This window comes from Rhincodon typus, chromosome 18, assembly GCF_021869965.1.
Source record: "Rhincodon typus isolate 14 chromosome 18, sRhiTyp1.1, whole genome shotgun sequence".
Lineage (NCBI taxonomy): Eukaryota > Metazoa > Chordata > Chondrichthyes > Orectolobiformes > Rhincodontidae > Rhincodon > Rhincodon typus.
The window spans coordinates 53,529,821-53,543,294 of record NC_063349.1 but is presented as its reverse complement, the minus strand read 5'-3'; the positions used below and the strand labels follow the sequence as shown (position 1 = coordinate 53,543,294).

The 13,474-nt window shown below is 39.7% G+C and overlaps 1 protein-coding gene across 1 annotated transcript in view; it reads left to right on the top strand.

The window, feature by feature from the left end:
* Positions 1-13,474, top strand: part of LOC109916922 (anoctamin-6-like) — a 99,580-nt gene that overhangs the window by 54,930 nt on the left and 31,176 nt on the right. Inside the window, exons 4-10 of the mRNA XM_048607955.1 lie at positions 708-813; positions 4,855-4,915; positions 6,056-6,198; positions 6,746-6,823; positions 9,392-9,620; positions 10,534-10,703; positions 11,419-11,516. Of these exons, the coding sequence (XP_048463912.1) occupies positions 708-813; positions 4,855-4,915; positions 6,056-6,198; positions 6,746-6,823; positions 9,392-9,620; positions 10,534-10,703; positions 11,419-11,516 (885 nt within the window). The remainder of the gene's footprint in view (positions 1-707; positions 814-4,854; positions 4,916-6,055; positions 6,199-6,745; positions 6,824-9,391; positions 9,621-10,533; positions 10,704-11,418; positions 11,517-13,474) is intronic.

Genomic DNA, 13,474 nt, shown 5'->3' with positions numbered 1-13,474 from the left:
GTCAGCCTCTCTGCTCCTATGATGCTGCTTGGCCTGCTGTGTTCATCCAGCCCTGCACCTTGTTGTCTCTACAGAATGCTATTCATTGCAATTGTGCACTCAAAAATGATTGAAAGGAAAAACCCTGTGGATGTTGGAAGTCTGGAGTGAAAATAAGAAGAGTTATAAAAACTCAAATCTGACAGTATCTGTAGAGAAAGAGTTAAGGTTTTGAGTCCAGTATAACTCTACTCATAACTTCATCTACGTCTGGACAAATTGAAATGTTAGCTCTGTCTCACTCTTTCCACAAATGCTGTCAGACCTGCTGAGTTTTTTTTAGCGCTTTCTATTTTTATTTGCAAAAAATCAAACTCTCCTGACCGTGGCTTTGGGCAGACACTGCAATCTCTACTTTACAGCTGCTTTGGGCATTGGTTGAACATCTCTGCCATTTATTTTAGTTCAGCTTTTGGTCAAGTTTGTGACCTCTTCAACGTGTCAAATCTGTAAAGTTTGTTGAATTTTACAGTAATTCATGATTTTTAGAACCACTAGTAGCAATTCACATGTGGTTACATCACCACTTTACTTACTATATTACCACAGTTTGTCATCAGACAGAATACATGAAATTATAAGCTTTCATGTTGCAAATAACTACATTGCGGCTAAGTTGTTGGACTATGTTACAACAGTTACAATTTTACTTTCATTTTGTTTTACAGTCAGGAAGTGTGTGATCCTGAGATTGGAGGTCGTATGATCATGTGTCCCCAGTGTGACCGAGATTGTACTTATTGGAGACTCAATGTTACATGTGAATCATCAAGGGTAAGTGCACCGAAGTGTATATATTATATACGGTCACACAGCACAAAAGAGGCCCTTTGGCCCATCAGGTCTGTGCCAACCTATCTACACTAATCCCACTTTCCAGCACATGTCCCATGGTCTTGAATGTTATGACATTTCAAGTCTTCATCACATACATTTTAAAGCTTGTGTTGTTTCCTGGCTCTACCATCCTCTCAGACCCCCCACCACCCTGTAGATTTTGCTTCAGAGTGACGATAACACATGACCTGTCCTGGACTTCCCATGTAAATGCAACAGTCAGGCAGTTACAACAACGCCCCTTCTTCCTCAGGCAGCTCAGGAAATTTGTCATGCCCATAAGGTCCCTCACCAACTTCTACAGATGCACCATTGAAAGCATACTGTCTGGGTGCATAACGGCCTGGTATGGCAACTGCTCTGCCCAGGATTGTAAGAAACTACAGAAGGTGGTGTGCACAGCCCAGACCATCACGGAAGCCAACCTTCCATCCATGGACTCTATTTACACGGCTCGCTGCTACAGAAAGGCGGACAACATCATCAAAGACCCATGCACCCATCTCCTACAATCTCTTCCATCAAGACAAAAGGTATAGAAGCCTGGACACATGCACAAGCAGGTTCAGGAACAGCTTCTTTCTGTCTGTTAGGACTCTAACCTCAAATAATGTAACCTGCACGCCTCTAAGTCTTTTTGAACTGTACACCCTTTGCTTGCTGTGATCTGCCTGTTCTGCTCGTGAACAAAGCTTTTCACTGTATTTCAGTACACGTGACAATAAAATCAATCAATCAATCAAATTTCCTCTAAACCTCCTGCCCTTCGCCTTAACATTGTGTCTCCTTGTCATTGACCCTTCAACTAAGGGGAACAGCTGCTTCCTGTCTAACCTGTTAATGCCCCTCATAATCTTGTACATCTTTATCAGAACTCCCCTCAACCTTCTCTGCTCTAAAGAAAATAACATAAGCCTATCCAGCCCCTCTTTATTGCTGAAATGCCCTCAGGTAATATCACATAGAATTGCTACAGTGTGGTAACAGGCCCTTTGGCCCAACAAGTCCACACTGACCCTTGGAGCATCCCACCCAGACCCATCCCCTTTAACCCACATAAGCTACACATCCTTGAATACTACAGGACAATTTAGCATGGCCAATCCACCTAGCCTTCATATCTTTGGACTGTGGGAGGAAACCCACACAGACATGTAGGAGAATGTGCAAACTCCAAACAACAGTCACCCAAGGGTGGAATAGAACCTGGGTCCCTGGTGCTGTGAGGCAGCAGTGCTAACCACTTAGCCACCTTGCCACCCCAAATAGCCTCATGAATCTTCTCTGCATCCCTTCCAGTGCAAATTACATCCTTCTAACAGTGTGACAACCAGAACTGCAACATAACCAACATTTACGTATAATTCTTAAAATGACCAATGCTCCAAATTTAATTACAGTATAAAGAAAAGTCATTAACAGATTCAAAACATTAACTGTTTCTTTCTTTGTGGATGCTGCCAGACCTGCTGAGCTTTGTACACCATCCTCTGTGTTTGTCTCAAATTTTCAGCATCCACAGTATTTTGCTTTTAATTACTGTGTGGTTCTTATTGCAAGATAGTTTTGGGTACCTGAAATGAAAAAAAATCAATAAATAAATTATGATTCATCCAGAACAGCAACTGAATTTTATTCCTTGGTAGATTTATGAATGAATATACAAATTAGGAGGTTTATTGCAAAGAGGAACGGAGAGAAAAATGTTTTTCTTTTGCTTAATACATCTGAAAAGTATAACGTACATATGTTGTTACTCGTTCTCATAATATTTCGGTCCAATTAGGTTCCGGGTGTCATGCAAATTAAATGCTTCAAAACAGAATTGTTGAAAGTATTTGAATTATAAAATCTTAAGAAAAAGGAGCAAGAGAAGGAAATTCAGCCTGTTGAACCTGCTGCACCATATGAAAAGATTCTGGTTGATCTGATTGTGGCTTTAACTCCAGTTTCCTTTTTGTCACCTTAACCTTTGACTCCCTTAAAGATTGATAATCTGTCCAAATCAGTCTTGACTCTATTCAAATACCCAATTTCTATTGCTTTCTCAGGAAGGGAATTCTGAGGAATAATAATCATTGGAGAATAAATTCCTCCTTGTCTTTGCCTTAAATGGGAGTCCTCTTAGTTTTAGTTTCTTTCCCCTCGTCTAGATTCCCTCAGGAAGGGAAACACCCACTCAGCATCTACCTTGTCAACCACCACACCAGTCCCATCTTGGCATCTTGTATGTTTTAATAAAATGTACCTTTCAAACTCCTAAACTCCAATTAGTGTATGCCCACACCAATCAAGTTTTCCACTTAATACAAACCTCTAATTTCAGAAATTAGCCTAATGGACTTTCTCTGAATTGCTTCCAGTGCAAGTCTGTTCCTCATTTATTCAGGCCACCAAACTCTAGATTGCACTTTTCACCAATGCTTTTCAAAAAAAAATCCTTCTTACTTTTATGCTCCATTCCCCTTGAAATAAAGATCAGCATTCCATTTGTTTTCCCAATTACTTGGCTCAATTAGAGACACCCAGATTCCTCCTTACTGCAGCATTCTGCAGTCTTTTGCCATTGAAATAATATTCTGCTTTTCCATTCTTCTCGCGTTAGTGGAAAACTTCACATTTTTGCAAATGATACTTCATCTGCTACATTTTTTGCCACTTATTTAACCTATCTGTGTCACTTTGCAACTTTCTTTCTTATCTATATATGTTTCCTCTGCAAATTTCACTGTAATGTAGTTGGTCACTTCATCTAAGTCATTAACATAGGCCGTAAATAGCATTTAAATAGGACCCTAAATGCTCCGTTTGATGTTCTACTAGTTGCAGTTTGCCCATCTGAAAATTACCAATTTATTCTGACTCTGTTTTCTTTTAGTCACCCAATCCCCAATGGTAGTATATCACCCTCAACACTATGTGCTCTTGCGATGAGAAACTATTTGTGTGGCACTTGGCAAATGCCTTTTAACAATCCTAATGCACCACATCTACTCTATTTTAAAAATCTAGAAAAAAAATTCTATCACAGAATCCATACAGTGTGGAAGCAGGCCATTCAGTCCACACCAACTCTTCGAAGAGGATGCCACCCACCCACCTTATCCCTATAACCCTGCATTTCCCATGGCTAACTCACCTCTAACACTATGGGCAAGTTAACTTGGCCAATCCATCTAACCTGTACATCTGTGGACTGTGGGAGGAAACCATAGCACGCAGAGGAAACCCATGCAGACACGGGGAGAATGTGCAAACTCTACACAGACAGTCGCCCAAGGATAGAATTGAACTTGGGTCCCTGGCATTGTGAGACAGCAGTTTTAACCACCGAGCCACCGGACTTTAAATGGGGATCAAATTCTGCAGACGGGTTCCAAGTAGAGCTATAGAATGGGCGGTGACCTCTGAGATCATCTCTTTTAGTAGACATTACAGGGAAATTATGTCTCCGAGTCAAACCCAGGAGGGATAAAGTGCAGTGTTAAAAATTAGATTTGCATGCCTGTGAGTCATTGATACTTTCAGTCGATTGCAACTATCCCTTAAAGCAATCTTTTGTAGATTGAGTCACCTTTGCAAACTTTTCATTTTGCAGGAAGTGCAAAAATAAAAACACTTATAATTGTACCTTAATTTCAATTTCAAAATATAGTCAATGGAAATTGAGTACAATGTAATTAGATTTTCACTTAAATTCCCTATCTCTGACATTCCCTTCCATTATCTGTTCTTTTGAGAAGTGCAAGCTCATAATTTGTGCCAAATGTTGAGCTTTGTCAAAACCCAGTGTATTCACCTTTATAAATGCCAATAATTCCATATTGTGTTGGGTAATGTGTGAAATTAAATATGGCATTACACATTCTGCATAAAAATGAAATACTTTATAAGAATAGCACTAAATATTTAAAGTCCATTTCATATTTGGCATTATGTTGTTCAGAGGTTACTTATGTTTTTATGCATCTTCCACAGAAATTATCTATATTTGACAACTATGGCACTCTAGCCTACGCAGTGTTTATGGGAATTTGGGGTAAGTAAATGGCAGCTGTTTTGGTTTCAGAACAGTTATTATGTTTACCTTGTTTCTGATTGTTGCTTTCTGCAAAATGAAACACTAAAAAGATCTGTTAACCAACTCCTTAGACAAGCATCCGCCACTGACACAGTAGCAACAGTGTGTACCATCCACAAGGTGCACTGCAGAAATTCACCAGAGATTCGCAGACAGCACCTTCCAAACCCAAGACCACTTCCATCTCGAAGCACAAGGGCAGTGGATACATGGGAACACCACCACCTTCGAGTTCCCCTCCAAGCCAGCCACCATCCTGACTTGGAAATATATCGCTGTTCCTTCACTGTCGCTGGGTCAAAATCCTGGAATTTCCTCCCTAAGGGCATTGTGGGTCAACCCACAGCAGATGGACTGCAGCGGTTCAAGAAGGCAGCTCACCACCACTTTCCCAAGGGCAGCTAGGGACAGGCAATAAATGCTGGCCCAGCCAGCAATGCCCATTTCTCAGAAATGAATACAATTTGAAACAATAATGGGCTGGAAGGGAGAAAGTACAGCCGGCATAGAAGAACCCTGAAAAATGTTTTTGCAACCCTGTCTTTCTCCCACTCCCTCCCAACGCAACTATGCAGTGCTGTAGGAAATGGTGATGTTCCATTTCGCAGTATCAAGCCACCTGGCTAATCACTTTGCTGCTATATATTCCTGAAAGAGTGCAGCAAATCCATATTCTATTTTGTTCACTCATCTGTCCTAGAAGGTTTATTGGAAACAACCATCTGGTGGTATGTAACTAAGCAAATGATATGGATCCCATTTAGTCCCATAATCCCAATCCATCACAAATAATCTGCCTAAACTGAACTAGATTCTAATAAGGTTAAATGGCAGAGAAAGATCATTATGAAAATTGTCATCATTTTACAACAGTATTTCACTCTTGAGCTGTGAACTATTTTTGCAATGCAGCATTAATAGCTGCTTCTTGTGACGCAATAATATTCAGTTTATTCAAAATCACAGCAAGTAACCTTCCAAACAATTTAGCTTTGCTGCTGGATTTCATTTCCATTTGACTTGTTTCTCAGTGAAATCCTACAATTATTCATTCACTGATGTTCAGGAACTATTATAACACCACATGATATTTGGCAGTGACTGTGTTTTTGGAGTTCTGGAAACGCCGTCAGGCAACATTGGAGTATGAGTGGGACACCGTGGAACTGGAGCAGGAAGAACCACGACGACCAGAATATGAAGCAAAATGTACTATTCCGAAAAAAAATCCAATCACACAGGTAAATGAGTGGATTGAGTATGGCTGTCAATACTTGTTAAAATGCATACAAGGTGACTTGCTGACAAGGTTTTGCTTTCCCTTTTCGTTTAAGTTTATATCAGATGCACAAATCACACTGTAGGTTCACATAAAAATGAAAATCTCTGCTTTGTGGCTTGTTCAAAACCAGAAAGGAAAACTGAGAGATGGCACCGATATATTGTAGATTGAAGAAAATTCCAATCTCTGCAATCTTTTTTCCATCCAAACTTGGCAATGCAATCATGTTGAACAGAACAATTTACATTCTTTTGATTTTGCTTGTGGTAACTTGCACTGCATTTTTCAAGTTGCAGTTAGGTAAAAGAAGAGTCATTTTTATACAGTCAGTCCAAGTTTAGCGAGATCCATCCAAACCTGAAATACAGATCCATACCATTGACTCATCTTCAATGTGTAGAGCTGAGGCTTCAAATCGAGACTCTCATCTGAGTGACAGGCTGGAAAGTTGCAGGTTTTTAACTTTATAAAACACTTGATAATAGTTATGATTTCTTTATTTACAGGAAGAAGAGTTGGTTCCTTACACAGCCTGTGGAAAATGTATGCGACTGGTTTGCGGTGGAAGCACAGTTCTTTTTTGGGTAGGTCCAGTGTTGATATTATTTATTACTTTGTTAATTTATTCCAAGGAGATGGGGATGGTTCAGTCAATGCAGTGCATGATTATTTTAAAAGGAAAATACTTGGAAATTGCCCCTGAAGGAAGTGGGTGATGTAGCCACAAAATTCAGGATTTTTCATTGAGGAAAATAGGAAACAGTTGAGCATGTTTGCTACAGTGTGCCAAAACTTAATTTGAGCAATGCCAAGAGTGTTAAAGAGCAGAAACTGATCAAAAGGCAGAGAGGAGAAAACCCATCATGGCTGGGCTTGTGAAAGCACTAATTCTTGAACAGAAGCCATATATATTTTAATAATCATTCTTTTGCGTGTATTTACTCCAAATTCTCAATAATGTTGTAGCAACAGTTACAACTGAGGTGAAGATTTTCAAGTTCTGTGAAATATCTTGGCATTCAATTGTTCAGTTGGCTAGATAGCTAGAATGATTGATGTAGAGATGGATATGGTTCTTAGGGTTAAAGGGATCAAAGGGTCGAGAAAGAAAGTGGGAACAAAATATTGAGTTGGATGATCAGCCATGATCATATTGAATGGTGGAGCCAGCTTGAAGGGCCGAATGGCCTATTCCTGCTCCTATTTTCTATGTTTCAATGGTTAGAGTATGCTTTGAGTACTGCCGACAGTGCACGTTCAATCACCATAACAGCTGAGATAGTAGGAACTGCCGATGCTGGAGAATCTGAGACAACAAGGTGTAGAGCTGGATGAACACAGCAGGCCAAGCAGGTGTCCTCTGATGCTGCTTGGCCTGTTGTGTTCATCCAGCTCTACACCTTGTTGTACCATAACAGCTGAGATAGTTCTTGAAGTCTACTTCATCATCTTTCCTCAAAGTGATATTGAAGCATGAGTTGTGATTAGCAACTCTGGAATGTTGAGGACACCCTGTACAGAAAGAGTGTGAGACAAGAAGATAAATATTTGAGTGAAAATGTTCCATATTTTCTTTCATCCTCTAAATAAGGGTAATGCACTCCTGGTTTGCAGAATCTTTTTTTTCCTCGCACAGCAATTCACTTTGACTGTTCATTTTTGTTTCACAGAAATAGGTAATGTTCCAAATACTCCAAATAGGTAATTAGACAATATTGGTATGAAAGAGGCAGATAGAAGAGACTGAAAGTAAAAGGGAAGAGACAGGAGAGAAAACGGAAGTAAGCATGAGAAGAAGGAAAGGAAACAAAGAAAAGTTCAAATCAGGAACAAGCCCTTCGACCCTTCAAGCTTGCACCAACACATGACACCTTTCTAAAGGCATATAAAGATGTCAGTGGGGCAGCAGAGTGGCTGAGTGGTTAGCACTGCTGCTTCACAGCACCAGGAACCTGGGTTCAATACCAGCATCAGGCAACTGTCTGTGTAGAGTTTGCATATTCTCCCCATTCCTGTGTGGGTTTCCTCCCACAGTCCAAAGATGTGCAGGTTAGGTGGATTCACCATGCTAAATTTCCCATTGTGTCCAGGAATGTGCAGTCTACGTAGATTAGCCATGGGAGATACAGGGTAGGTCTGAGTGGGATGTTCTTTGAGGGGGCAGTGTAGACTTGATGGGCTGAATGGCCTTCTTCTAACTTGTAGGGATTCTGCAATGAACTAAAAACCTTTTGCCTCCTTGGAGGAGGAGCAGAAACATCACTCTGTTGTAGTGAATGTAAATTTTGACAAGCTGCATTTACGTGTGTGTGTGTTTGTGTGTGTGTGTGAATGTGTGCACATATCATTGATTGTCCAACAATAATTTGTTTCAACTGAGAATTTGCACATTTCACTATGTTGGAATCCTGTGATATGGCATTGCCTTACTGCCACCCACTAGCTGTGCAATGAAGTTGTGTGCTATCTTCCCATGACCACACGTCAACATCAGTATTAGGGTTCTGATCTGACGTTACATAACCAAATTTTGAACATTGTGAATGTATAATCATAGTGCTGCCTACAAAGAAGAATTAAAGATTGTCAGTGAGGGCTTTAGAGGGGGAAGGATAAGAGCATAAAATGGGGTAAGAAGCAAGTTGTAAAAAAAGAAAGTAAAATCAGAACAGGAAAATTAGAAGCAAGAAGGACATGGTTAATATTTGACAGAAATAAAGAATATTAAAATTATTTGGAAGGAAAGAAATTAAAGATTGAGCAATTTTGAGATACTAAGTGACTTGAAAGTTAAATAAAAAGTGAGGAATCAAAATGTTGTTTTGCTGATGCTAGGTAATCACCTTATGGTCATTCAATAAATGTGTGCCAAGAGATGCAAAACTACTGGTGTTCTTGGCGCTCTCCTTTTATTTAACCCACTATCTGTTCATTGAATTTGTATTCTTGAGGTAGTCTGTTCTTGTCTTTGCTGCATCTCTGTAAACTGCAAGTGCATTATTGGAGAGAGTTTTTCTTTTCTGTCTATAAAACAGAAATATATATTGTTTAAAAGTTAAAAATATCAAGAATGTCTGTTAAATTTAGTGGATTTTAAATTAATTTTCTTTGGATTTCACGATACTTAAATGCTTTCTCTCATATTCTTCCAGATCTCATTAATTATTGCCACAGTAATTGCTATTATTGTCTATCGGTTGGCTGCCTTTTTTAACTTCTCTGCCAAGCTGCCAGAAGCAATAGATGAAAATCTGGAACCCCTCAAAGACTACCTGACCCCACAGATGGCGACTTCTGTAACAGCATCTCTCATTAACTTTTTGTTCATTATGATTTTGAATATTCTTTATGAAAAAGTGGCAATATGGATCACGGACTTTGGTAAGTTCACTTTTCAATGTCAGAGTGGATCAAAATGTGAAGTGTTTTAAATGTCAGGAAAGGTGACAGCTTAGTGGTTTTGTCACTAGACTATTAATACAGAGATCCAGGTAAATGATCTAAGGACCTGAGTTCAAACCCTGCCAAAGCTGATGATGTATTGATGTCTGGAATTAAGAATCTACTAATGACCATGAAATCTATTGGTTTCACTAATGCCCTTTAAGGAAGGAAACTGCTGTTGTTACATGGTCTGACCTACATGTGACTTTGGACTCACAGCAATGTGGTTGACTCTTATTTGCCATCTGTATAATTAGAAATGGGCAATAAATTCTGGCCAGTGATGTCACATCCTGTGAATGACAAAAAAAATCCTCGGAGAAATCCATCTTGTGATTGATAATGTCAGTAGTTTAAAAACGGACTCCTTATTAAATGCTTAAATTAATCAATAATATCCTAACCTTGTGCATATATTGCAGTAACTAAACATGTGCCATTCAAGACACAATGCTCCTGGACTCAATTTGCGTGATACTGTAAACAAAATTGTATGTCTACATCCTCATTACAATGGGATATCAAACTTGGTCCCGTTGAATATCCGCTTGACTTTGTTAGTAGCTTTTTGTCCCAGAAGGCGCTGAGTTCAGGCCCCTCATCAGAATGTTTGTGGAGGATGTAGTCAGGCACTTCAGAGCATTACTGAATTTCTGGATTGCCATACAGATGCATGTTATTGCATGTTAAAAGTTGCAATGGGAACGTGATGAGTTTGACACTGTGGAAGATTACAAACAGATTTGCTGATCATCTGAACTCTTCTCTCTTTTACATTATTTTCTCGTACAAAAGTTATATATGTTTTAAGTTTAGTTATTTCTGATTGAATTCCTCCCTTTTTACACAGAGCTTCCAAGAACACAGACAGACTATGAAAACAGTCTAACTGTGAAGATGTTTCTCTTCCAATTTGTCAACTACTATTCCTCTTGCTTCTACATTGCTTTCTTCAAAGGCAAGATTGTGGGTTATCCTGGAGGTCCAGTTTACTGGTTGGGGCGATTCAGAAATGAAGAGGTACTGTGAATAAACACACAAAATGTTTAATTAGCTTGCCAATCACACATTTAATATTTACATTTTTATAGTTGTGTTATGTGACTATGGTTTTGTTACTGAACTAGCAATCTAAAGGCATGCCTGGTTGAGGCAGGTAATCGCAAAACATTTACAGTGTACTTGGATGAACGTTTGAAATGTTATAACATTCAAGGCTGAGGGCCTAGCACCAGAAAGTGGGACTGGTATAGATTTATGTTGCATTGGCAATACAGACTTGATGGGCTGAAGAGTCTCCTCTGTACTGTATGATTCAATGATTCTATGATTCAATGTTTGTACTCAGTTACCACTTCTCGAATTCCTCTCTAGCTGTCATTTCTTTACTCTGGCAAACTAGGTGGGAATTCATCATTTGGTACCCTTGTCCATAGCCATATATACCCATAATTATCGAGTCCCTTCCTAGGACTATATTTCTGTCTCGTCCCATTGCAGTCCATCTGGTGCTATTGGGAATATTTTCCTATTGTCTTTGAGTTGTCACAACCCCCTCAACTTAGTGTCTTCGACTGCATGAAGCATTATTATCTTAAACTTGGGTCATTTATTTGTAACAGCATTTTGTTTGAACTTAAATTTCTCCAGCAATTTCTGTTTTTGTTTCTGATTTCCAGCTTCTGCAGTTCTTTGATTTTTATTAAAGGTTAACTTCTGTTTGTGAAATTTATAGTGTGACCCAGGAGGCTGCCTTATAGAGCTGTCAACTCAGCTGCTGATTATAATGGGAGGAAAAGCAATATGGAACAACGTTCAAGAAGTTCTCATTCCGTAAGTTAATGAATTCCCAAGTGTAAAAGATTCTAGAAATTTACAAGGTAATACACTATAACAACAATGTCAACTTATATTTATTTTATGCCTTTAATGTGATAGAATCTCCTAAGGAATTTCACAGGAGCATCATAAAGCAATATAGAACAGTAAGATGTATAAGATGTTAGATCAAATGACCAAACGTGCTCTTGAGGTAGGTTTAAGAAATATCTTAAAAGGAGAAATGTGAACTAGAGGGGAGGGAAGAGTATTCTAGAGCTTAGAGGTTAAGCATCTCAAGGCACAAGACCATGAGACACCAGAGTAGAAGCAGGCCATTTCGCCCATCAGATCTGTTCTGCCGTTCAATGAGATTACGGCTGATTTGATAATCCTCCACTCTGCTTTCTTGCCTTTCCCCTATAACTCTTGATTTCTGATTTAAAGATCTGTCTCAGTGTTGAATATACTTAACAACCCATCTACAACAGCCTGTCTACAGTAAAGGATTCCATGGATTCACTACCCCCTGAGAGAAGAAATTCCTCTTCATCTCTGTCATAAATGTGCAACCCATACTCTTGAGATTATGGCCTCTGGTCTTAGATTCTCCGAGAACAGGAGACAACTTGGTCACCAATGAGTTGGGATGCTCAAGGGTACGGAGTAAAGAGAAATGCAAATATTTCAGGGGTTGTAGAGCTGAAGGAGATTGTATAGATATAGAGGGTCAGGGCCATGGAGGGAATTGAAAGTATTAGTGCGACTTTTAAAATTAGTGTGTGTTTGTCCAGGAACTACCATAGGTCACCAAGGCAAGAAATAGCAATCTGTTTTAACTCTCATTACTAAAAAAAAGTGGACGAATGGATAAGATTAAAAGTTTTAATCATTGAAGGTATGTATGATTCATTATTTGCATGTATTTCATGACATTCCACCTTACTCTGGGAGTGTATTCACCTGCTGCAAATCCTATACTATAGTCCATTTTGGATTTTCCACTAATGCTCCTTGCTCTCGGACTCCTGGTCTCCACTCCCTGTGAATGCCCAATATCAGTACCATATAGAACACCAAAATCAAACTTGCCCATCACTAGGTGAAACAATGATTAATGAATGAGTCTCACATCTGATCATGGACATGATTTGAATAATTTGTAGGAATATGAAGTAGTTCATCTTTTATTGTGAGTGTGAACGGCAGTTAGTTCTGTTATTAAGTTCAGAGTTGGTTTCCCCAATTTGTTAACAAATTTAAGCAATGATTCACTGGTGCATTCCTGAGTAGAAGGCTCACAGGTTTGATGACGAGTCCATGTTGAGCTCACTGAATTTTTTCTGTTTCGGTAAACTGGCTTAATTTGCCTCAGGACATTGGCTTAGACAGGGAAAATTATTGAGTAAAGGCAGGAGTCTGTTTGATTGTCTCTTCAACAATAGTCAGAAAGTTTGGCTACGTTCATTGCTGTGTCGTGCACATAAATAGCAGTATCAAGAAGATATCCAATACCGATGCAACTAATCATAGAATCCCTACAGTGTGGAAGCGGGTTGTTCAGCCCAGCGAGTCCGCACCAACTTTCTGAAGAGCATCCTACACAGACCCAACCCCTCCACCCTATCCTTGTAACTCTGCATTTCCCATGGTTAATCCACCTAGCCTGCTCATCCCTGGACACTATGGGGCAATTTAGCATGGCCACTCCACCTAACCTGCACGTCTTCGGACTGTGGGAAGAAACCGGAGCACCCGGTGGAAACCTGCACAGGCACGGGGAGAATGTGCACACTCCATATAGACAGTTGCCTGAGGCTGAAATCAAACCCAGGACCCTGGCACTGTGAAGCAGCAGTGTTAACTGCTGAGCCACCAAGCTGCCCTTAAATGAGTTAGATGCAATAAAGAACAGCAACATTGAGAATTGCCGGAAACAGCAACAAGAGTGGGGGGGGGGGGGGGGGGGGGGG